The 26,145-nt window shown below is 49.2% G+C and overlaps 1 protein-coding gene across 1 annotated transcript; it reads right to left on the minus strand.

Annotated features, from left to right (window-relative positions):
* Positions 1-1,341: 1,341 nt before the first annotated feature.
* LOC108092874 lies at positions 1,342-23,316 on the minus strand. Its single transcript, XM_017192710.2, is given in 17 exon segments — positions 1,342-2,897; positions 2,973-3,177; positions 3,240-4,019; positions 4,236-4,744; positions 4,885-5,589; positions 6,419-6,500; positions 7,174-7,289; positions 7,362-8,420; positions 8,423-9,256; positions 9,573-10,127; positions 14,176-14,350; positions 14,489-14,666; positions 14,723-15,602; positions 16,013-17,264; positions 19,768-20,047; positions 20,483-21,471; positions 23,215-23,316. Coding segments are annotated over 16 exon segments (8,679 nt in total). The 5' UTR covers positions 21,465-21,471; positions 23,215-23,316; the 3' UTR covers positions 1,342-2,810.
* Positions 23,317-26,145: the final 2,829 nt, after the last annotated feature.

Below are 26,145 nucleotides of genomic sequence, written 5' to 3' on the forward strand. Positions count from 1 at the left end.
AGCCCTTTATTCCCCTGAATGTTCAGTATCCTTCGGCCCACTGTGCAACGTGTGAATTTTGCAGCCCAGGAGAGGTTTTTGCCCCCAGCACACCGGCATAATTTACCGTTTTGGAGCTTTATCTGCCGATCGGAGATCGCAGTTCGAGTCGGGTGGTATTATTGCAGTGGTCTGGTCTGGTGGTAAGTGAATTTTTCAGAGCTGCTGTGCAAAACGGAAACCAGAAGAAGCTGACAACTTACCTGGTAGACAACGACCTCAATTAGCAAATTTGTTAGGGTCGCGTCTTTCCATGGTTCTAACCCAACTCTGCCTCTTGATGTGATGTGATGTGATGTGCTGGCTGTTGTCGGTTAATGGCGCTCTATTTCCTGTCAGTTCACATGCATCGGTCCATAATGCCTGTACCCAGGTTAACACACTCTCACACACTCTCTTTTTCTATCTTTTTTGTTACTTTTTTTTTTTTTTTGTTACTTCGGTAGGCACTTTTAACGAAAAAAAAAAAAAATGTAAAAAAATAAAGCAAGTTATTTTGCACACACTCGACGAGCACTCGCGCTGCCAATTAAAGAGCCATGTAACGTATGTTAATAAACAAAAGTTGGCGAATTCTTTCCCCAGTTTTCTTCCGCGAGAAATTCGACGCAGCGTGAGCGTCCGTTCGGCATGAAACTCGTTTCTCGACTGAACCGCTCAGCTGAAAGCGACTGAGGCTCAGCTGCAGTTGCTCGGTAGCAGCGGCGGTCACCAGCTGACGACGGCGAAGAGCGGGAGAGCTGAACCGCCGCTCCACCGCGCCACCACCACCCTCCCGCCGTGGAAAAGCCACCTTCGAACCCCCGATCTCCTCGGGATCTTGGAAGAGGAGGGAGGGTGGTGGGGGGGGGAATGTGCATTGAACGGGCCGGGCGCACGCACACGGGGCCTACGAACGGGGCTGGCCCAACCCAGCTCCACGGGAATTACAATTAATTTGACCAACATTTTTTAGCAGTACCCTCTCCACAAAGGGTACTCCCGTCCCAACCAGAATTCCACCCAAGAAATAGAGCTATTTGTTTAACTCAAAAGCGCCAAGATGAAGTTTTAAATATGAATTAATTTCTTGGCTAAAGATGCGTCTTAAACAAACTGTTAACTGTATAAAATAAATTATGTTAATTCCGAATGCAAATCAACCGAATTTGAAATCGGAAAGAGTACAACAAGCTTCGACCATGAAAACCACAACGTTCTCAGTGCAATTCCAGCTGTTGATCACGTTGGAAGCTTTGCTAGAAATGTACAAATGAAATATATAAAGGCTCCCATGCACTGGAAGAATAAACACAATGGTGATGCATTCCATTTTGATTTATTGTATATTGAATTTATTTAGATGCTTGTCTTTGGAATTTGTTCTTTAAATAATTGAATTTCCTTTCGAATCTCAAGAGAAATTCATTTCTGCCCTCTACTACAATGCTAAAATACAAATTTTGGACAAAAGAATCGAATGTATACCGTAAATGTTTTGGATACTCGCTTGCCATATACATAAAATCCGTATTGTGTGTCTGAGTTTGAGTTTATAAAGTCAATTACTGAATATATCTCACGTGATGTTAACGGTGCTGGATCAATGAATGCCTCGTGTGAATGTGAGTGATAAATGCCTAATAACTCGATCGCGTACTCACTATTCAAAAGTAATTCGTATATGTCAATTATATAACTAGAACTAGAACTATTTAGATCCATGTATATATATTAGATTTTCTATTAAAGCTGATAAATGTACTTGATCGTTTGTTATTAATTCGTATAATTTGTTAGCATTATTTCAGCTCAGCGCTGCTTTTAACAATTTTCGTGCTATTCGTTTTTCCTCGATTCCGATTCCAATTCCAATTTCAATACCAATTTCAATGTGAAATGAACTACCAAGCTTTCTTATATATATATAAGAGATCTAACTGATGCAAACGTTCCGTTTGTAAATAGTTGGGAAAAACGTGGAATTTAAGTACTAAAAATTGTATTACGACCGACAACTAACGCTTGACTACTACGAACTGTTGAGGCTGTAAATGTTACATATGTGTATAAAGACTACTACGTTAAGCTACCCATACAATAGTTCATTGGATACGTAAGGCAATTTTACCGTCTCAATCCCGCAACATAAAACCGAAACTGCTAAGCTTTAAGATATAATCATGATCTCTAAAAAATAGTCAGTGTACGAACTTCTCTAGATCCTAATTCATTTGGCTGGACTGCAAGTGTTATATGTTATGTTATGTTAAGTGTTGTAATGTCTATTTTGGAGTGAGTGAGTGTGCCCAGTTTTACCAACTGACTGCCATTCGTTGTCTATATCTCATTTGGCTGGGACTCGGTTCCTTGGCTCTGCTGGCAGGAGAATCGATTACTATTTCTTTTGTATCGTTTTAATCGTTAATCGTTTATCGCTTATCGCTTTTGGACGCAATTGGACGCCTAGAGCTGCCCGAGATCGTTGCGATCTGGGGGATTCGCTAGCTACAAAGTCGTATCAAAAATCTTAACGTACTACTAAGTGTTTGGTTTTGCAATTTGCCAGTTCTTTCGGTGGAGCAGCCCGCTCAGACCACTGTGATATGGCTTACAGTTGATTACTGCCTATCTACGGGCTGTCCGTGCAAATGGTTATCGATTTTCGATTCGTTCATAAATCAATGCTCCTCTGATTGGCTGCTTTCGAGATGCTTAGGCAAAGTCTACCCACAGAACACAGTTAGTAACAGAGTAGCAGAGGGAAAAAGTGGGACGGGTGGTGATTCCCCCTAGCCTGCGACTATTTGGGACACGGAGTTGGTGCGTCGGCGTTTGGTGATCTGCTTCCACAGGCGGCGGTTCAGCGATGGCTTGTCCTAGAAGAACAAAGTACAAAGGGTAAAATCCGGGTAAAATGATCCAGATGGAAACTCTTGTGCTGTATTACTCACGTTGTCCTTGCGCGGCGACATCTGGGCCATCTCCGCCGAGTCCTGAGCCTGCGACTGACCCGCCGGCAGCTTCTGGAGGAGAAGGCTGCTCTGGCTGTGGCTCGGATGCGGCTGCTCGCCAAAGACGCCGTCGCCGGAGTAGTTGGGGGTGCTGCTGGTGCTACTGGCGGTTATCTCCGAGTTGCGCCGCTTTATGAAGTTCATCCTGTAATTTTCGATACACTGGTTGCATTAACTATGCAATCCGGGCTCTCCTGCAATACTCACAATCGCTTCGATCGGCCCACTTCGGTCTCGAGGAAGGCCTCCTCAGTCATTGTTGTTGTTGTTGTGGTGGTTGTGGTTGTGGTACTGATGGCTCCCGCTCCGTCCATCGAAGTAGTACTCCTCGTCCTCGTCAGTGAGGCTGCTGCAGCTGCTCGTTTGGGCCAGGAAGAGTCGCGTTTCCCCGAAGCCCCCATCCCCGAACGCATCTCCGTAGCCATGGCCATCAGAGTGGTGGTGGTGCTGGTGGTGGTTGTGCTCGTCGTGGACATTGTGGACGACGTGCTCGTCTCCCTGGCTCGAAAGCCACTCCTCGATTGAGACATGGAGTATATCTTCTCGTGTCTCGCTAAGATTTCCAGATCGCCTAATTTGCTCCCGCCTCTGCTGGAGTTGCAGGCGGTGCTGCTGTCGCCGGCGCTTCCTCTCCCGCCGCCGGCTCGACCAGCAGATCCACCACCGGCCGGAGGAGCCGCCGGATACGGCTGGCGGTCCGTTTGCTCGCCGCCCGCGGCACGGGTTAAACCACCGGCGAGCGGACTGCTGCCGTGACTGCTGCTGCTGCGACTGTGATTGCTGTTGTTGGTGTTGTTGTTGCTGCTGTTGCTGGTTAAGGCGCCCGCTGAGAGGGGGCGGGGCCGGCGGTTCACCGTTGGCGTATCCATCTTTGAGTTGCGTTGTTGAGAGTACGATATGACAGCCTCTTTTGGCTGCACCCGGTTCGTGGCTGAACGACTCAATAAATCGCGACCCGTCAGACGATGAAATGTGGAGAGGTCGTGCCTGCAATAAAAGGATGTTATTAACCACCATTATTATTACCATTAATATTATATTAAATTTATTATATAAATATTATATTAATAATTTATAAATATTATATTAATATTATATAAATATTATATTAATATTATATTAATATTATATAAATATTATATTAATATTATTATTTTTATTACCATCATTTATTTAATGGATTCTTCTCAGAGTTGAACTTACCCCAGAATAGTTGTTAGATCGGGACCAGGCTCGTAGCAGATCAAGTCCTCGTCCCCGAGGATGTCGTGGTTGAGGGCCAGTCGCATTTCCAGCCTTGGACTTAATCCGCATCCAGCGTGGGGCACTGGGGCAGCGGGGGCGTCTGGCGGTGGTGCCGCTGCCTGTGCCGGTGGCGCCACTGCAGCTGGGCAGCTGATCGCCGCCCTCGGCTGCGGATTGTGACTGGGATTGTGGGTGGGACTCTGGCGGATCGGCTTTGCCGTCCTCGAGACTGTTGCTGATGAAGTGGCTGAGGCGGGCCTGGGTGCCCCCAGCAGGCAGGTCTCGATTATCGTTGAGGAGGACGGTCGTTTTGGGCCCACCGCCCCCGCCGCCGAGCTGCTGGTACTCGGCGTTGGCGGCGTTGTCCTTGACCCGGTAACGGTTGGGTCCGAAGCGCTGGCGGCGCCGCCGACAACCGCCGAGAAGCCACTGTCAGCAGTAGCGCCAGATTTTTTTCGAGGTAGCTCCTGCAAATGCCACACAGAGAAAGAAGAACAGTTTATCAAGGCCTGTAGCTCTACCAATCTTAACCCTGTTTTAAGCAGGTTTATATCTAAGAGATTGCCTAATCCTAATCCCAATCAATTTTTTGGTTCTGTTAACTCACCGTTTTGGCTTGAGCAGCGCTTAGATCGGTCTGCGTGAGAAGCAAGCGTCGCGGAGGCGGTGGCGGCGGAACAAATCTCGGAGGCCTGCCGCTGGCTCTGCCGCCGGAGTTGGTAGTGCCGCTCGCGCTGCTGGTTGTTGTAGTAATCGATGAGGGAGCTCGACCCGGCGTCATCGTCGTCGTCGTCGTCGTCATCATCGTTGTTATCGTCGTCAGTGTCGTCGTCATCATCCCGGTCGGCGTCGCTGCTGGCTTCGCCGGAGATGGAGGCGTCGGCCGAGAGGATGGCGTCGTGGTTGCTGCAGATCTGCTGCTGATCCCGTCGACGGGATCGCGTCCTTGGCCGCTCGAGGGGCGCTGATCGAGCAGATACTCGCAGGATGAGGCCACCACCACCGCAGCCGGCGGCTGAGGATCTATGGCCGTGGTGGGCAGCAGGCGGGTGGTGAGCAAGGGACGCGGCCCCATCGCACTCGTGACCAGATTCGGAGGCAGACGCTCCGCTCCGCTGAAGTGAGTACTGAGCACCTCCTGGTCCTCCGTCGCCGGATCCTCCTCCTCGAGGTCCTCCGCCGACGGATCCTCCTCCCGATCCAGCACCACTGGCCGAGGAGCTGGTGGTGGGGCTGGTGGCGCCGCCGCCTCGCTGTCGCTTGAACTTCCAGCCGAATCCTCTAGGTAGTGGCCATTGGTCGTTGCTTCCCCCTACCAATTGTTGGGAATAGAATTCAACTAATCAATTCTGGTTGGGATAGAGATTCCTGCTAGCGGTTGGCGCCTTGATTTGAAGAAGATGTGGATGAGGGGGTGGTGGTTAGTTGGTCGTTCACAGTACGGAATTTCGATAGCAGTATCGGATCGGATTCGGATCGGATCGGTTGGGTTAGTTCAGAGGTGGTGGATGGTGGTTCTGTTGTGGTGGGTCGTCTCTTGCGTCCGGACGTGTGATGTTGATGAGCTCACAGTATTGCAGGATGGGCTAAAGCTTCACTAATTTCACTACGACCTTCTATGCAAGTACAAGTAATTGTATTAAGCAACAACAATTTACGAATACAATGAACAGACAGGCAAAAAGAGTACAGTTTACATATAAAGTCAAAACATGTTAGCATGATTGATTGATTAGTTGATGATGGTGGTGGTGATGGTTGATTGGTGAAGATGAAGATGAGCGCGATGCGGCGACGGTTTATGAAAGTATAGACAAAAAGAAAGACAAACCAAAGTCAGAGGTTATTTCGACTGACTAGGGCTACATGCAAATAGATTATTTCTAGAGAAGTATAGCGGATCAGAGATAATTCCTGCCGAGCAGACTTATCTCACTTTCTCGCTCTTTTCTTTTTTTGTGCTTGGGTGCAGTTGGCCACTGTTCACGTAGTTTGCCATGCAACGGAAATGGAAGGAAACGCGAGCACTGAACACGGTTGCATTTCGATTGGAACAAAACACGGTTGCATTTCGATAGAGGCCTTTTCTTTTTTTTTTTTGTTTTGGGGCGTGTGTGGGATTTGCTGTAATAACGACCCACCTTTTTGACGTCATCGCTGTCCTGCTGCGTCTTCTCTTCGTCGCTCTCCGTCTCCTCCTCAAAAAGGGGCTCAAGACGACGTCTACGTCGATATACGGATACGATATACGAATTCGATAATACGTGTATATGGCGTATGCAAACGAATTTCAATTTGAATTTAGCAATAGTCGATCGATGTGTTGATTGTGTGTCGATAATATAAATGATATATCAATTTCGAGTTGATCAAATCTTAGTACGTTGGTAAATAAATGAACATACTGGTATAGAGAGATAAGCTACAGAGATATGACCCCACCCCATATTATCGACCTGACTATGACTATGACTGGGTCTAAAACTATCCCGCAAATGAGTGAGCAATACTAGCTATAAAGATAAATAGTGGTTACAGATAGAGATACACAATATATGGCTCTGATTCGAATCGAATTTTGGATTAGGAAAGTTACGAGTGATTGTGTGTGTGTGAGAATCGATTGAATATGAAAGGATAAACACCTGTAAAAGCTACGAAAGAAAGTTTCCAAAGGAGTACACGAAAAAAGAAAATTCGTATTCTTATTAACAGTAGGATCAATGGCACTAGACTAAGCTATACGTATACTAGGTATGGTAGATATATTATATATCGAGATACTCGGTATGGTTGTAATACAGTTAGAGATCGACTGCCTAGGGTTTCTCTACCAGCTGTGTGTGTGTGATTACTGGGTGGGTGAATCCTTTATTTATCCTTGTCCCTTACATACCGTGGCAGCAATCCTCGAATCGTACTGGCCGTCATCGGTGGCGCCATCAGCAGTTCGTCCATCATCAGTTCCGTATCGTCGTCGTCATTCAACGAGGTACTCGACTTGGTGGGCGACTGTTTGTGGAAAGGAAATCATATTGTATTGGTTAATGGTTCACCTGTATTTGCCATTAAAACCCAACCCACCGAATGTGTGTTCTCGGAGTTGATCAGCTGCATGTCCTGATCATCGTTGTCCCCGCCACTGGTGGGCGTGCCCCAGACCTCCTCGCCGCTTGTGGCTCCCGAGGTGCACTCGTCCATCTGCTCATCCGTCTCCGAGGCAGTTCCCGGCTGTTGCGGCTGCTGCTGCTGCGACTCCCCGGCATTCCAGCGACCCAAGTACTTATCGATGAAGGCCCGCGACTCCTCGAAGAAGGACATCTTGTCGGAGACATAGGCTCCCGCGCGATTCGTCCACGCCCCACTGGCCAGCACTTCGCCATTGACGACCACTCCCACTCCCGACGAACTCGGGGCCCCCAAGTCGTTGAGGTTTTGGATCAGGGCTCGATCGGAGGCCGCATCATCGTCTTCGTCTTCCTCGTGGGTCGGACTGTTCGAGTGGCCATCGTGCCCGTTCGGTGTGTAGGGCTCGAGATCCTCGTCCAGCTCGTCGGCCTCGTCCATTCGATCGTCGGAGGGCAGCTTCTCCAAGCTGGACATGGTGCCGAACCTTCGGAGGGCACTGCTCATGGGTCGGTAGGGCGGCTCCTCGTCCAGCGGCGACTCGTCGCACGAGTCCTCCGGTATGTTCTCAATGATGGCCTGCCTGGGCTGCTTCGTTGTCGTTGTGGCGGTGCTGGTGGTCGAGGTGCCGCCGCCGCCGTTCGAGGAGCGGCCACTGTTGTCCCAGACATGGGTGCTCGTCTTGGTGAGAACCGCATCCGGCGTGGGCGGGACCACGGCTATCGTGGGTGTGCTGTTGCTATCCTCCTTGTGCTGCCTGTTCTCCTGGCCACAGAGCTTGGCGGCCGGCGCGAATTGCGCCAGACCGATGAGCATCAGGGACAACTGCTCGTCGTCCTGCTTCTGCTGCTGCTGCTGCTGCAAAGTGGTGGCCGTTTGCTTCGGTGACTCGAGCAGCTTGCACGTCTGGTGCTCCATTTTGTCCGGCGAGAGCTGGGCGTTCGTGAAGTCCTCCGGGGTGCAGCGGCAGTGGCAGGCGGCGTACTTGGCGGGGGAACCACCCACCGAACCCGCACCCCCGAGCCCGATACGGATATCGATCCCTTCGTTGGACTGCTCCGCATTATCCTGGCCGTCTCCGTGATGGTCACAATGGCCTTCACCTGCTGATTGGCCTTCGGCCTGCTGAGTGGTTCCTGGCACATTTGGGCTACAATGCGGGTGCGACGTGGTGGTGGCAGTGGTTTCGGTGACCCACCACCACTGCCTCCACTACCACCACCAACACCACCGCCAGCTGAGCAATGACCGTTGGGCAAGGATGAAGAAGAAGAAGCGGCGGCGACTGGAGGATCTAGATGACGTAGTTTGGAGCCTGGCTGGGTGGCTGGGATCCCCTCGCCGGCACTGCTGCTGCTGTTGGGCATCGCGCCGACGCTGTCGTCCGTCGCCTCTGATTGCGATTGAGAGATTTCGTCGGTGATCAGTTGGGCCACGTCGCTCTCGGTGTCGCCGGTCTCCCGGCGACTGCTGCTGGCCACCACCTTCGAGGAGAGCTCCCCCGTGATGGTGCTGCTGGACATGCTGGTCACGCTGCCCGTTCCGGTTTCGGTGCCCGTTCCCGTTCCCGTGCCTGTGCCTTTGGCCGAGCGATTGCCCGCTCTGGAGGGACTGGCCAACTCAGCGGTGCCCGCCAAGCCGTTGCTGAGTTTGCAACAGCGGTTCGGCGACGACTGACTGTGCTGCACCTTTAGCGAGTTGCAGAGCAGGACGGGCGTGGAGCTGGAGTTGTTCACCCCTCCGCCTCCGCCGCCGGGACGCACTCCGCCCGGTCCGCTCTGCTGGCAATTCTTGTGGCAATGACGGCAAACGGCCAGCTTGTCCAGCACAATGGGACTCGAGCGTACGGTGATCTGGGAGCCGAGAAAGCGAATGCGAAAGAGTTGGGGAGAGTAAGCAGGGTTAGCAGAAGGAACTACAAAAAAACATGCAGGGCTTTAAAACTATTCAGTTATTATGTATGAGAGGGATAAATGAAATGATTTTATGACTTCAATTTCCCAGGAAATACATGGTTTAAAACTATTAAGTTATTATGAGGGGGAGTTAAATTAAATGATTTTACAACTTCAATTTTCCAGGGAATGTATGGCTGTCGGACAGTTACTTTAGCATACTTTTCGGGGGCAACAAGTTGGATGCAATCCAATGGTAATGTTCCATCCTCACCTGGCTGTCCGATGTGGTGCTGTGCGACTGACTGATCACACTGGTCACGCCCTCCGCGTCCGACGTGGAGTAGATATCCGATGTGGCGCTCATGCTCAGCTCCTCGACGCCGCTCAATCGCTTGCCCCCGAAATTGGGCTTCGCCGAGAGGCCACCATTCTCCTTGGCCAGATTGAGCTCCTTGGTGCGCTTCTCCAGCTGCTGGCGCGTCCAGTAGGTGATCCGTTCGTCCTGCTCACTGTCGCTGTTGAAGATCAGCTGCTCGTCCTCGGCACTCACGTTCTCCTGCGATCGGGCAATGGCCGCCAGGCGAGCCTGCTGCTGCTGCTTGTCCAGCTGGCCCTTCATCCAGTTGGCCAGGTGCAGGGCACTCGACTTCGGAGTGCCCGTCTTGTTCAGGATGCGGCACTTCTCGTCGATCAGCAGCTCGATCTGCTCCACATGACCGCCCACATGGGCACTGTGGCTGTGGCCGTGGCTATGGGAGCGGTCCGCAGACCTTTCCGTGGCTACTCCTCCAGCCGAGTGGGCGTGGCCATGGGCATTGTTGCTGCGCTGCTGGGAGAAATCCGGATAGAATGGGGGAAACATACTTTACCTGGACCCGGTGACCTCGACCTAACCACCGCACCACCACCAGCACCACCCACTGCCACCCGCCTAAAGTTTGGCAAATTAAAATTTGTGATGGGCTCATTTGCTTTTGCTTTTGCTTTTTGCTTTTGCTTTTTGCTTTTGCTTTCGCTTTGCTCAGGTGTTTGCTCTTGCTTTGCTTTTTGGCTTGCAGTTGGCGTTGACTTTGGTTTATTTCTTGCGAAGCGGAGAAACGGAACGGAAACAATAATCTCAGTCCATCTTTGATTAAAAACGCTTGCTCTTGGCTAACAATGGCAATCGGGGCAAAAGGTACTAAAGGACATTACAATATACAGTTATAAATGACACAAGTTAACGGTAACGGTAACGGTAAACGGGAGCAGGTACAGTCACACAACAAACAACTAATAAGCAATGGAAGTTGAAATCAGTTTTTAGAATAAGAAGAAGCAATTCGAACTTAAAACTAAAATTGAGTCCATCACAATTTTTAATTTATCAATTTTGGTTTTTGTTTTCATTCTTTGTTTGAAAAAGATTTTTGTCGTTTTTTTTTTTTGTTGTTTTTCTGGATAGCATGTTTAACCAGGATCTGTTTTTCGGAGCTTTATGGTAATTCAGTGAGTGCTCGGTGGGTTTCTACTTGATTAATTTTTTTTCATCTGTTTTTTTTTTTTTTTTGGTAGTGAAATAAATGCAACATCACAAGCGTTTTTAGTCAAAGAATCATTTGGTTTTTATTATTATTTGAATTCATCGTTTCTCTTCGCAATCTCAATCTCAAACGGATCGATTTTAGATCCTCTCGTGTTATGTAAAATGTCGAAAAACAATAAATCGAAAACTTCTAGACGTACATAAAGTTTACAGATAATGAATATGAATCTAAATAGTATGTATATATATGTATATATATATTAAATATATATATATATAATGTGTATAGAAATTGTTTGTTTACTGCTCAAGGCACACACAAAAACCGAACCGCAAAAGACAACGCGGCGTATGCTTGATATTCAACAATCAGTTAAAATTTGCAATAGTTCGCTGTGTGCAGGTCTGTGTGGGAGTGTATTTGTGTGGGTGCTTGCTAAGTGAACTCCTGGCTGGATGGCTTTTCACCAAAATGAATTCGCACTGTGGGACAAAATGACAAAGTGGCTAAGACAAATGTTGCTACGTAATAAATAAATGATAAAAATCTTAAAAAACATTGTTAGAAAATCTACTAAAGGTAGTATTTTTAAAATATTAAATTCTAAATATAAAGCTTAAAGCTTGTTAAAAAGTTGTCTAGTGAGTATCTAGGAATTATAGTTTAACAAACTACTCCATATTTTGTGAACTTTGTCCCACTGTGCAAAGACAGTCGAGTGCAGATTAATATATTTATACGTAAAATATGTACGTGGCTAGCTTGAAGATAGACTTTCAAGGCAACGAAGTGCTTGTCATAGATAATTGACGTCGATGGATCGATCAGATACATAAAAGTAGCAAATGTGGTTTGCCACCCAGCCAAAGGTCCTTCGACTGAGCAAAGTTTCGTTAGAGTTCAAGATACACATACTGATAAACATTAAGACGGATTCTGTATATAGGGAAGTATTTTATATACAACTTGGATTTGGATTTGGATTTTGATTCAGATTTTGATTTACTTTGTGTTGTGGCCAATCGAGATGAACTTATCAAGGTTAATCGAGTAATCGAGCGAGTCTCTAAGAGATTTGGCTAATGGTCAACTTAACATACGAGGAGGATCCGATCCGAGGCGATAATTTCGGGGAATTCGGGGTAAAATAATGCTAGGCTAATGTAGGATAACAACAGCAATAACAGTAATCAATTTGGCTACAAAATGGAAGCAATATTAACATTAGTATAATTTGATTTGGGTTTTCTCTCAATTCTTTGGGTTTTTATTTTCCTTGGATTGGCAAAAAAGTTTCAATCGAATGGTTAATACGAATAGAGTGAATAGGTATTTGCACATATACGAGTATGCGTATGGTAGGTAGATATATATAGTATATCTATAAGCTAAAAACTCTTGTAAAACGCAAACCCCGATGGGGTTCCGTGCCGCAGATTTAGCATCTGTGCTCGTGTATATTTGACTAGCTAGTATACATATACATATGGCTATATCTAAGGTGTGTATACTACGTATACGCAAGTATATTACTAAAAAGAGCTAAGTACTAGCGTTACTCTCATTCAATCGTATTCGGATCTTTGTCTCTGCTCTCGTCCGAAGATTTATTGCTATTTACACTCGATTCAAAATCGACTTGGATGGAACGAATACCATTTACGGGGAGGCTTTCCGATGAACAACAATAATAGGGTTTATGGTATGGAAGTCAAAACACGAGTATATACAATACACAATACACAACAGAGATACACCTAGAGACCGATGGCTATGTGTCTATGTACAACATTCCACGAACAATTGTCACTTCTCACTCGCAATTAGAGACAATTAAAAACATATGTGTAGCTTCAACACTTCAAAAAGTGTTTCTCCGTGAATAAATATCCTTGAGAAATATCTGAACAGCTGAAATATTTGGCGGTGTCACAGAGATCTCAAACCTTTTCAATGGATTTGGGCCTCTAAGAATTTCTGTGTCAACTGCGAAATTTCAAGTATGTTCTACGTGGTTGATAAATCTCTTTTGCTACTTGTCACGCGTTCTTCATCTTATCATTCTGTCTTTTTTTCTGATATCCTGGCAAAGTCAATCCCCGATCTTCCAAAGACAGGCTGCCACTTTTCCGTAAGATTTTGATTGTGAGAGCATGGGAAACATGGCAAAAAGCTGGGGCAAAAGCAGAGCAAAACGTCGATTGAGCAGGGAATTCGAATTCGAGTATATATAGAGATATAGAGAGGAGGTTCTAAGGGTCTCCTTAGTTTTTCGGGTAGATCAGTGGTAACATAGTGGAGTAAGCTCGTCGAGATTCAAAGATTGTGCGGCATGGGGCTGTTGACGGGGTCTGACTGCAGCCAGAAGTCAAATCACAGGTCCAGCGAGTCCGGCGGCGTGGGTCTGGTGGGTAGCATGCCGAAGGGGTCGTCCACCACCACGCTGTCCTCCTCCTCGTCACTGTCCTCGTCGGGGCCCTGGCCCTCGACGCCCTCCCTCTCCCTGTCCCTGTCCTCCTCGTCGCCCAGGAAGATGCACTCCTCGACATCCGTGTCGTAGCAGGGGTCAAGGTTCACCTCGTGCAGCTGGAGGTCCAGCTCCAGCAGATCCCAGGAGCCCCCGAACTCGGCCAGGGGAATGTTGGCCGCCTTTCCGCTGGTGGACGTTGCCACAAAGTCGTTGGAGAAGGCGTCCGAGTTGCACGGATGCGAGGTGGTGGGCGAGATATTGGGAGTGGGTGTCTCCGGGGTTGGCAGCGACACCTGACCACCGGCCACTCCGCCGGACTCGTCGATGAACGAACGACCCACCGAACTCAGGCTGAACTCGAGGAGTTTCTGCGAGGGATGCGGGTTCATGGGCGGCTCACTGGTCACCTCCGGAATGGCCGTCAGGCACTTGCAGCTGGACAGGGAGAGCACGGAGGTCTGCGTCTGCGAATGGGTCGACTGCGAGTGGTTTGTGGTCTGGGTGTGGACCTGCGACTGCGTTTGCACCAGGCTGGCACTGCTGCTCAGGCAGGAGCCGCCCAGACCCACGCCATTGGGCACCGATCCACCCACGTGACTTTGACCGTGACCGTGACCTTGGCTGTGACCGTGACCGTGACCATGACCCGACTGCCGGTGGTTGGTGCCGTGGGCCGGCGAGGTGGTGCGCGAGGGCAGCGAGGTGGTGCAGAGCGGCGGCGGCGGCGGCGGATGCGGATGCGACTGCGAGTGCGACTGCGTCTGCGTGGCACTGCTCGTGGTGGTGCTGGCACAGTGGTGCCGCACCGCACTGGCCAACCGCTGGAGGTTCTCGTACGAATCACCGCTGTCCAAGCGCTTGCTGCGAAAGAGACGCACCTGCTGTTTCTGCTGCTGCTTCAGGTGGATGCTGTCCAGCGAGGGCAGCTTCATCGATCCCATCGAGGCGGTGGTCAGTCCGATGTCGCTCAGCGGCACCAGCGTGTTCAGCACATCCGGCGAGTCCAGGGGACTGGACAAGGGCGTCGATCCCAGAGCGGCATTCACTAGAAATCTGTTGGTAAGCACAAAACACAAATTAGGTACTCCATCTTGTTTGGTTTCTCGCTGAAGAGTTGGGCGACCCTTGGAAGTAAGTTATCAACAAGCTTCGGAAGGGTTTCGCAACCCCTCAAGTTTCAAGATTCCTTACATCTGCCGCTGCAGAAGATTCTGCCAAACAGCCTTGAGTTCCAGCGAGGGCGCCCTCAAAATCAAACTCTTGCGGCGGGCTCCTCGTTTCGGAGTGCGCGTCAAATCGGGGGCACAGTACCCCGTAGGACTCTCCGCCAGACGTCCATTTGGATCCACCGTGAGTCGAAACTCGGTTGCTGCAAGGGATATAATGAATATTCAATTCAGGAAGGAGAAGGAGAAGCCTGCTCACTTTTCTTGCGCATATGGAAACAGGAGTCCACCACGTTGGCGATGGGAATGGGCTCCTCGGTGATGAACAGGACTCGATCGCGACTGACCTTTGCGAACACGATGATGTCGCTGAAGAGCAGCGTCCAGTACGGTTTCACCGAGCGTCCCTCGACTCGGGACAGGTCGCCGCCGAAGATCCATTGGCGACCCTGGACGGCCAGCGTGAAGGGCTTGCACTTGGTGAAGACCATTCGGGACTCGAGGTCTTGGAGCGTTAGCAGAGGGCGACCCTCGCCCAGCGGCTCCATCAGACCGCTGCTCACCGTGATCTCGCGATAGGCGGCCTGCAGTTCGTTGATGACCGTGCTGAAGTTCTTGTGCTCCTCGGTGTCCACGTGGCAATTCCCGGCGAGCAACTGCATCAGCTTCAGGATCTCACGGAAGTGCTGCAGCGGCCGATGGATGAACATGGTGAGATCGGGTCGCTTGCGCGGAACCGCCGGCTCGGTGATGAAGGCAATGAACTCGGAACCCGTCTGCCGGGACTTGTTCACCAGGACACAGTCGGCCCGCTTGATGCCGTTGCAGTACTTCTTGTACGCCGCACAAATCGCCGTCGTCTTCGACAGGTAGACCCGCGAGGCGAAGTTCATGTGCGGCTCCTGGTCCTGCTGGTCGCTGCTGCACAACTGCTCCAGGATGTCCTCGGCGATCCGCAGCAGTTCGTCAATGTTTTGAAACAGGGTGCGGTGATCGTTGGGGGAGATCAGGTCCTTTCTCTCCACCAGCGGCTGCACGAATCGATCCACTCCGAAGTGTAGGGCAGCCGTGAAGTTCTGCTCCCGACTGATCAATTGCAGCAGGAAGCGCCGACGGTTGTCCGTGATCGGCACAATCGACTGTCCAAGAGGTGTCAGTTATACAGATTAGTAAGGTCTTTGAGTGGTGAACTAAGAAAATTAACAGAATGAATTGGAAAGCATGGTGTTTTCGGGGTGAAGAGGGTAGGGTTTCGTGTAGGACCAATCAAAATCAAAACTCAATCATTTGGGATTGAAAAAAAAGTTTATTGTCAAGCGTTGTGGGGTCGCAGGGAGCGTAAGGACTCTCGAACAAATTAGAGGCCTTGGCTAGGCAAAAAAAAAAGGATAAATATTTAGATAATAGTAATGGTAACCAGCATGGCGATAACTTAGGCGATAAAACTTAACAAGTAGGTAGGTATGTACACAAACACAAGGTCGAGAGCAAATCAAGAAAATATAAATAAAGGCAGATGCGGGGCTCAAACGAAGACACCTTTGCCTACCTCCTTGCTGAAGGTGACCTGCGGCAGGTGGAGTCTCCTCTTGGCCGCCTCGATGGACGAGGTGGTGCCGGAGCAGGCGGTGGCCGGTCGGCTCAGGCTGTTGCCCACCGGCTGAACTCTCGAACTGGCGGTCCGCTGCAGACTCATCACGGTGGTCGTGCCGGTCGTCGTGGTGGCCATCGTGTGCTCCTCGCTCCCGAGGCCAATGGCCACGCCCAGGCGACCGCTTATGTTGGCGTTGTGGTGGTGGTGGTGGCCCAAATCCGTCGTGAGTGTTGTGGCGCCCGCGCCTGACCTTCTGAAAATCTCCAACGTCAAGGACGAGCCCTGCGATCGTATCAAGTTCAGAACATCAGCCTCGGGCATCGTGACCACGTTGTGCTTGTCCACAAAGATCACGTAGTCGCCGGGCAGGATGCCGCAGCGATCGGCGGAGAGTCCCGCCTCGATCTTCTCCACCCGCGGCGGATGCGTCCAAACGATGGAGAAGCCGAAGCCCCGCTCCTCGGTTCGCGTGAGTCGCTTGGTCATCGTGAACGGCGTTCGTCCCTGCTGCTGGCGGCCAGATCCTCCTCCTCCTCCTCCTCCTCCGCCGCCTCCTCCGCTGGACGGTGGCATCGTGGACTGTCGCCGGCCGCTGGATCCACCGTTCAGGTGGTTGGCATTGCTCTCGTTGGCCTTCGATGCCGAGGACTGGCCACTGGCGCCCGTCGTCGGGGCACCGGTGGTGCTATTCGCATTGCCGTCCGCGGGGGGATCGAGCTCGAGGAACCGCAGGAAGAGGTTCTCGTCGGCGTCGCGCTGGTGCAGCGCCTTCTTGCTCAGCTTCATCGGCTGCTGCGGCTGCTGGGGCAGCAGGGGATCCTCCTTGCCCATGCTGTCGATGCTGATGCTGATCACCTCGTCGTTCAGTTGCATTGCGGCCGAGTTCGATCCCGATCCGGATCCGGTGGCCACCGGTGGCTTCTGGGGCGTGACGGTGACGGTGGCGGCGGCTGCCATTTCTGCGCTCGAGTCCTTCTCCTCCTTCTCCTCCTCCTCGTGGTTATCCTGATTCTGCTCCGCTTCCGCTTCCGGTGGCGACTCCCGCTTCCGATCCTGGCCTGCGTTGGCTTTCGTTTGACTCTGGCGGTGATTAGGCGGCGGCGGACATGCCTGCGAATGCAACTTGTAGGAGCCTGCGGTGGTGCCCGAGTCCGGATGCACTAGCTCATTCAGTGGAAAGGTGCTGCAGCCCAGGAACTCGCTGCGTCTGCAAAAAAATTGTGAAATAAGTTAGTCAGCGGAATTGGTTTCCAAGGAGGTCTATCATTTATGAAACAAAAGGAGTCAGCTTAAAAAAAAACTTTGGGTTTCTAGATTTTTCTGCTAAACTACGAAATTCGTTCCTTGGATAACTTTTCGAGGCTTCCTTCCAACAGTCACCTGAATATTTGATTGCGAATGATTGAATCAAATGGATATGCTGAAGGAGAACTGGACAAACTGAGAAAACTAACAAGGCAATTTAATATACATGAGCGGCTCGTCCGCCGAAGCCCTTGGCCCCTCTCGCAATTGCTCCTCGATAGCACAAATTCCGATTTCGGTCAGTTTGCGTCACGTTGCAACCTCTGATGGACATTGTCTATTTATAAGCGACTGAAGGTGGTTCGCCCGCAGCTGATCCAATCCGTTTCCCGGCCACAAAACACAAACTGGAGGAGCACAAACCGCCGTAGCACCTAGTTTTCCTGGTCGTACGTGACATAAATCAATTAGCGGCCCTAAGCTGCTGCCACATTCCACAATTCCACATGCCACAAAAGTACGTACATGTGGCCCGGAAATGCGCTTGGCCAATTTGCTGGGTGGGTTAGCTCAGTGGGTGGTGGGGTGGTGGGGTGGCAGTGCGGTGGGTGGTTCAGCGGGTGGCATGACAGTGGCTTGAGGCTCTGTCTGCTGCTTCTTCCACTGGCCACTTTAGCTGAAGTTGGCGCGCGTATTTGGGTCACTTTTATTGATTTTCCGTGTGCGGAGTCCGGGCTTTCCTTCTCTATATACTATGTTGTTGTTGTTGTTTCTGTTTCTGTTTCTGTTTCTGTTTCTCTTTCTGTTTTTGTTTTTGTTTTTCCTCCTTTTGGTTTTTGTTTTTGGGGCGATTGCAATCGCAGCTGTCAGTTGGGAGGTGCATTAAAAATGCTTTAGCTTTACCACCTTCCACCTTATTTTTGCCCTCTGGGCTGTGCCGAAAAGCTGGCCATAAATTATTCAGCCGCCAGTCGTTTTGTAAATTGACTTAAAACGTTCCTTTTTGGCCTAGACTATTTTCACAACTCGGCTGAAGGTAAATTATGCATGGCCAACAAATAAAGGCAGGTGCGTGTGAGGCAGCTAAATGGAATAGGTGATATGGTTCCCGGGTGTACATTTAGTTAGTTGGCCACTTCAATTAGCTGCTGACAGCACACAAAAAAAATGATGGGGCAGGAGGAGGGAGGAGGGAGGTGGGAAGGGGTGTGTGTGTGCGTGAGCTGGTGATTATTGCATAATCGCCTTAACTATTCGCATCGATTTGGCATTAAACTGAGAACTTGACCGCGTTCCCTGTTTTTTATGATTATTTCTCAAGAACTCCACTCCTGAGTGTCCTTGAATTTTAATTAACTTTGAAGCATGCTGCGAAAAGCCCTCACACAGATACTCCGAAACACGCACACACAGACACACACACGCAGGCAGGCAGGACTTCCACTTCCTGTTCGCAATTTGTTTAGCAGCATGCCCGAAATTATGCTACACATTCCATGCTTTCGCACGCACACACATACACACAGACACGGACACACACACACACACACAGTTATATAAGATTCCGTTGCATACTTTTTTGGGCACTAGAATTTCAATCTTGCAACACTTTCAAAAAAAAAAAAGAAAAATGTACATTCAGGATTTGGGGAACCGCAAGGATATAAACTTTTCTAGGCTTACTTTGCCTCGATTTCCTGCGTTCTCGAGCGTTGCCAGCCGTTTTGCCGTTCGCCGTTATGTGTCGCTATTCACGCGAGCTTGCCACTCGGACTGAGTAACGGGAACTGAGCTGGGAAAACTTCGGGAAAAGCACGGAGCGCAGCGCAGGTCAGCCCAGCAGGGAAAGCCGCTGGAAGAGCGTCCCCGAGCCACTGCGCCCGCGCTGGAGGGCTGGAAAGCTGGAAGGTTCAACGGGCAAACGGGCAAACAGGAGGGGCAGGTGCTTGTTTATGTGCAGGAAATGCACTGGGATTGCGAACGGCGCTGGAGGTGCCACGAGGCCAGGACGAGCGCCACAATTAACCAGACTTGGTCTTTTGCCTGTCTGTGGAGTACAGAGGGAGCCCCCGCTCCCCCTTCCCCCCTTCGCCGCTTCACTCCCTTCCAGAACTTCCCCCAGATAAACGTTTAGGGGTGAATGACTTGCAAAAGGACGAGAGGAGTGGTGAACGATGATGATGGCACGCGCAAAAAACAAGGATATCGACTGGGGGTCAATCTGGTCTTGTTTTCCCCCTGGAATCTTTGATTAACCAACTGACAGTTGAGGATATACTATATGTATAATAAAATCCTATAGGGGCATTAACATGAACTCATTCAAAGCCCTCGAACTTTCTGTGTCCGCTCGAAACCTCGAAAGGAACCCGGCATAATAATAATAATTTTGCGCTGTGTAGCAATCAAGTTTAGGGGTTACTTTCTTGTTGTTTTTCTTGGCTTTCGACCGTACTCGTACTCACTTTAAATGGCGATCCCGATGCCATACGGCCAACTGAAGATGCTGGCCCGTAGTGTCCTCGCCACTGGAAATCGGGAAGCTGAACCGCTGATCGAAGTACGGGCGACCCGAGTGCCGATGGACGGCGGTGCGTTGATATCCGGAGTTCATGCTGCCGCCGGACGAGTGGCCTCCGCATCCGGTGGTGGGCTGGGCTCCGCCGGCCAGAGCCACCTTGACGTAGGCATTTATGCTGCCATTTCCACTGGCATGGGAACGCTGCAGATCCCGACAGCGAATCACTGCAACCGAGAACGAGAGACGAGGGAAACAGAACAGGTGCAATTAAAAGGCGGTTTACGTAATGAATCTCTTGAGCTGCCGGGCAAAATGGGGGGATTTCGAGAGCCTCAGAGAGCTGGCTCCCTGATAATCCTATTTAACTATATTGAGTTGCGTCTGCATTCCGAAGGCAATGTGCCCTTGGCTTCTGTTTCCCGTTTTGCTGGCTCGCTACGGCAATCTAAATTAAATTCATTGGCCGGATTAAATTCGGTTGAGGCAGCTTGGGAGCTGGTGAACTGAAAACAATATACCTGATTGGGAGGCTACTTTGTGCGAAGGAAACTTGCGATTTCAATTTAATTTATGCAACTGAGTGTAGTGCGGTGCCTAATTCGACTATTAATCAATATAATTGGCGTTTTGCGGGGACCTTTGGGGGCTTTGGAACTCACCATGTACATTGAGTAGCTGCTCCTTGCTGTTGTACGCAATGCTCACATCGATGCTGCCCCGCTGGCTTGCCTCAGAATCTGTTGCCCCACTGTTGCTGCTACTGGTGGTGCTGTGGGAGGGGGGCGTGGCCGGGGAGGAGGCCAGCGAACTCCTTTTGGCCACCTGCTGCTCATGCTGATGCTGATGCTGATGCTGTTGCTGCTCGTCGTCATCCAAGTCACTCGAGGCGGAGCTCGAGGAGAAGCTCAAGCAGCGCTTGATGCTCGGGATGAGCTGCAGCTGGTCCACCTTCTTCGTCTTCTCGTGGCCCTGCGTGTGGTGTGCGGTGGCGGTGGTGGTGGCTTTGTGCGGGTTCTTGCGCCGCACCACCCGCTGCCTCTTCAAGTGGGTGGGTGTGCGCACCTCCATCTCGTGGAAGCTGCTCTCGCTCCACTCCCCGTTCTCCGCCAGGATAGTGGCTGTCGTAGTGGTGGTGGTTTTGCTGCTCTTGGTGGTTGTGTCACTACTGTGGGTTCCATCGGGCGCTGCTTTCAGTGGCTTCGGGCACCGCACCTCCTTTCTGGCCGACTCGATTATGGCGTCCAGCATGCGATCCAACGTGGTGTCTCCCATTCGCGATGAGGATAGCTGCGAATCTTCGAGAGCCACAGCAGCGGCTGCAGCTCCACCGACGCCACCGACAACTGCACCGCCGGTGGTGCGAGGCAAACAACGCAGAGCCGCCAATTGGGGCGTCGCCTGCCGCGGACCACTTCCCTCGCTGAAGCTCCTGCGCTGCGGACTCTTTCCGTGCACGTTGCTCAGATCCTGGAGAGCGATCAGGCTGGCGTTGCCGAAGGGACTGCTCATGAAGTGCACCCCGAAGTTCTCCTTGTTGGCGTCTCCCGCTCCCGGGACTCCTGCCCCGCGCCGCCTTCCCCGCGACTCCTCCACCACGGCACTGGAACTCGAGTGGCGATGCATCCGTGTCATGGTAGGCATATCCTCACTGGAAAGGACACGCAAAGAATGGGAAACACATGATTAACTTTAGAGTTTAGATTCTCTAAATTCTTTTATCTGAACGAAACTTTGTGCGGGGTCACCGTTTTGGGAAAAGGGGGTTTTAAATTTTGAAACAACAGCATTTAGTTAAAACCTGACTATTTTCGACATTTCCAAACTCAAAACTGAAACAATAGAAGGACTACGTCGGAGTGATATACCTTTTTTTTTTACTCGTAACAACCAGCCAATAAATACTGCATTTAAATTTAGAACGAATTACAACAAATTTTTTTTTGCAAAATTTTAAAATTTTTGTAAAGGGGTCCCCTCATAAATTTTTTTAAAATTAAAAAAAAAATTTTGTTTTGTTTTACCAAATATAAAATTGAAAATTAAGAATTCAGATTTGAAATTAATCAAGTTTTGACCAAGTTATGTCAATAAGTCAAAGCCCAACATATGATTTTTTGGCTTTTTTCACCTTCTCATAGAGTTTGTCTTATCGCTTCTCTTAGTAACAGTTTTGTGCAAATATAAAAATAGATTTCGCTGGATGCTCTTTCTTGTCGTGTTGGCAAATCGGGTCGGTTTGGTTAGGTCCTTGGTCCTTGGTCCTCGGCAGCTGGCTGCCAAACAAGGGGAACAGAGCGACGGGTTCCGATCTGGTTTCGCTTTTTCCCATTCTTCTGCTGTCCTTCGGTTTTTGGGAACTCTTTCAGACAATTTCGAGGCAGAAAAACAACGGCTACAAATGAAGAAGGCAGACTGGCAAACAAAGTGCAGTACAAAGCAGGATATTGCAAATTGTTTTTGCGGCAAACGAGTTCTGCGCCAGGTCCTTCCATCATCGCCGCTATCCTTGCGGATTTCAGGTTTGCATTTAAATTGAAATTAAACTTATGCTAATTTCCCGAACAGATTTCTGCGCTGCGGTTGCCAACCATAAAATTGAGCGAATCCGTTGGTCTTAGGCTTTTAAGGATGCTCGATGGTGATGGTCTGCGATCCTTTCTTTAGTTGTCTGCGTGTGCGTGTGCGTGTGCGTGCAACAATTACGCCCCAGCATAATGATGCCATTTTGCAAAAATGCGGCAATCGGCAAAGCCAAAAGGGGCCTCAGAGGATCGTCCCAAGGATCTTTGCCATTGTCTCTCTGCCGGAGAGCGAGAGGGAAAATGGGTTTTCGTGTAATCCATAAACGTCACCCCAGCCCCAGAATAAGATGAAAAGCCGGGCGAAATTGCACGAGGAAAGGCAGCCGGTAAAGGCGAGCAAAAAAAATATTTTCTTTCCAGCCCAAGATCCTTCGCAGGATCTGTGTGTGCCTGTATGCGTGTGTGTGTGTGTGTGTGACTTGTGCCCGAAGGATTAGCTCAGGGTGGAAGAAAAAAAAGAAGTTGAGGGGGAAAAAACGCAGCAACAAATTAAATGTATTAGAGAACGCACCACCCCTTTTCCCTTGTGGGCCCCGAGATCTAGATCTGGATCTCCGTCTCTAGGGGTTACGGACCTACGTACGTCCCTTCTTCCCTCTCTCCCTCCTCTTGGCGAAATTAAAATTAGAGCTAGAGCAAAGACTAACACGACTACCGCATGGGTGCGATCGCAATTGTTTTTTTTTTCCAGGTGTGCCTTCGTTTCGGAAACCGAGCTTATCAACCGATCGATCGATCGTTCCAAATGGACGCATCGTATCAATCACTCACTAGGCACAGATTGTGTGTCTTGTAGGGTATAGACTTACCTGGTAACTTGATCTGCTTGCGACTAGGTCGCCTGAAGAACTGCAACTCAGTCGACGAAATAATTTAAGTTGTTTAAGGCCACTGCTTTAACTAGGTAAAGATATCTTTTCCACTCTGCAGCTCACAAAATTTTGATGAATTTTTGCACGAAAAAAAAAAAATAAGTCAAATAAGTTCTCAAAGCCAAAAGTGTTGTGAGGGTTTTTGAGCTCGTAGTTCACGTGTCTGCTTTGCACGAGGTCAGAAACGGAAATGATGATCGGCGCATGCGTACGCTTCTGCAAAGTTCGGATCAAAAGCCGAAGTAAAACGAAGACTCACGAAGTTAAACGAAGTGGAAAACCAACCACCAGAATGGGAAAAATAAGAGTAATGCGAGCAGAGTGGTTAAAAACTCTCTTTGCCTCTGGTTTTGTGAACTGACTAAAGGAATCTCAGCCAAAAAAAAAAGGCTAAAGATTAGATAAGAAATTAGGAGGCTACCTAAATCAACAGTTATATATTATCCTATTATATATTTGGGGGAACAAAAATAGTTATCAATGAACATGTGATAGGGGAAAACTAGGGAGCCAAGTGGGGATTTCGTGGGAAAGTTCTAAAGTGTCTTGTGGTGGTGCCATAATGATTTACAGGGGGTTTTAAGAACCGTTAACTACAATGTATGACTTATAAAAAAAGTATAGAAAATCAGATAAAGCTTAGTATTACATTTGAACTAAATAAATATAGGGTTGTTAATCAAAATTAAATTAAAACTATGAAATCTCATGACCAGTAAATAAGCTAAAATCACTAAACCAAATAGGGATTTTAGCCATATCTCAGGATCTCACGACCTCAGCTGATCCAAGTTTCAGCCACCGACCAACAGGGGGCGCTGGTAAAAAAAAGTAAGAGCACTCTCCGAAAAGCAGGAAAACCTCCTGTTGAACCCCTCTCTTCGCATCCCTACTCTCTCCGCTCTTCCGGTGAAAGAATGGAACCGCTTCGCTAAGCAGGTAAATCCTGGCCGAATAGATCCTTTGTGTTTGGCCAGACTTTGCTTTTTGCCTCTGCCCATATCCTGAACAATGATCTGGTCTCCGGGCAGCTGGCGAGGAACTGTAAAAAAAAACGGAGTGGGAAAAGAAAGGAAACCCACACGGCGACGTCGCAAGGTGTCTTAGCCCAGATTTGTCTCGTGTGCTGTCCAAAAATGTGGAACAATTGGCGAGGGAAGCGGCAGGAGCAGAAGCCAAGATATTCGGGACTACAAAAACAGTAGCCTAATGTCTCTGTCCAGGGATATCGGTCATTACTTTCACTTTGATTTGTACTTGGTCCCTAAAAATTCCATTGTACGTAGGCGGCAATTTACGAGCCGAAGCTTCGGTAAATATTTGCTCAGATGCCCAGATGCCCGGGATCCTAGCCTGGCATCCTTGCAGGACTCGTGCCCTATATTAGCAGCCGGTTGGCCATGTTTATGTGACGTGCGCTGTCGATCTTGGCATTTTACGAGCTCCCATCAACTTTCCGACCCAGAAGAGTATTCAATATGATCATAATGGCAATGCAATACCCATTGCGTATTCCTTGAGGATTGCGGGGGAGGTTGGTTGTTGGAGGTCACGTTTTCGTGGAAAACGGAGTTTCCCCGAAACTTCGGTCGAGAGTACTTCACAATTCGGTTGCCCAATCCCGCTGAGACAGCTCGAGTCCTTCAAGAGTCCTTCAGCCGGAGTCGGACAGCTGTGGATCTCTGTTGTGTCATTCCATCAACAGTCAGTAATTCAGCTGACAACTGATGGAAACTTCTTGACTCCTTGGAGGTTTTCCACACGAATATCTAATAGGCCGTCAAATAAGGTCTTTGTGTTCTTCATGGGTTCGTGGTACATTTAAAAAGACTCTGAGCTTTCTTAAAGGCTTTATTAATATTTAAATAATAACAACTTGAGATAAAATCCTATTTGGATAATATAACTTATTGAAAATGGAATGATAGCTGTTTCTTTATACTTGAGCTTAATGGTTAACCCCCATTTCCTTGTTGATAATCGTATTTTGCCATCTAATTCAGCCCACCTCTATTCGATCTTTTCAAAGGCAAAAGGAGTGCGCTTAACCCTCTGAAAAACTCAACCATGTTTGCGCTTTTCATGGCCGCTGGCCAAGATTCGAGGGCAGATTCGAGGCTGATCCTTGTCTAGGTAATTGATACGATTTCCATGTTTTCGTAATTCGCGCTTCATTAGAATCGAAATTAGCAACAACAACAGACATCAGTTCGGTTGATGGAAGGGTTACGTCCCGATATATTCCGTTGAATCCCGGGGTTGATTTGCTATTCGGCTGCATTGCAAAATTGATCTAAATCGATTATAAATTCAATTTGAATCCCGATCGCGTCGAGGGTTTGGCAAACTAATTGCAAATGCATTAGGCATTAGCCTTTTGGGTTGACACCAACCTAAACCCCTTGACATATTTTGGGTGGCCCGAAATTTGCCTAATTTGTGCGAAACTTGATTTCCGCATGTAAGCGATAAATATTGCGGATTTCGGGGATTTGCGCGAAATTTGCATGTCAAAGTTGCCCAAGGAGAATGCAAATGTGGGAAAGTCGTCGAAATACGAGAATTCCAAGAGGGAAAGAGAGCTTCATTCAGATAGAGAGGGAAAGGGAGAAGGGACCTGGGAAAATCGAAGAGGACTTTTGATTGACAGGCCAACAAGACGCGCCCCGAAAAAGGACTTTGCCGCAAAGAGAGCAAGGCGACGACTCCGATGTCCTTGTTTTGTTTTGATATTCACTTCACACAGATACACACGCTGATCTGCTTTTGCGTTCGCTTGAAATCTTATAAATGACCAAAAAATGGCAGCCACCGCTCAACGGTTGTTCGAGGTCCTTCTCCGAGGTCCTGCCGCTGTTGCCAGGAGCC

This window comes from Drosophila ficusphila, unplaced genomic scaffold (assembly GCF_018152265.1).
Source record: "Drosophila ficusphila isolate 14025-0441.05 unplaced genomic scaffold, ASM1815226v1 contig_198, whole genome shotgun sequence".
NCBI classification, from domain to species: Eukaryota; Metazoa; Arthropoda; class Insecta; order Diptera; family Drosophilidae; genus Drosophila; species Drosophila ficusphila.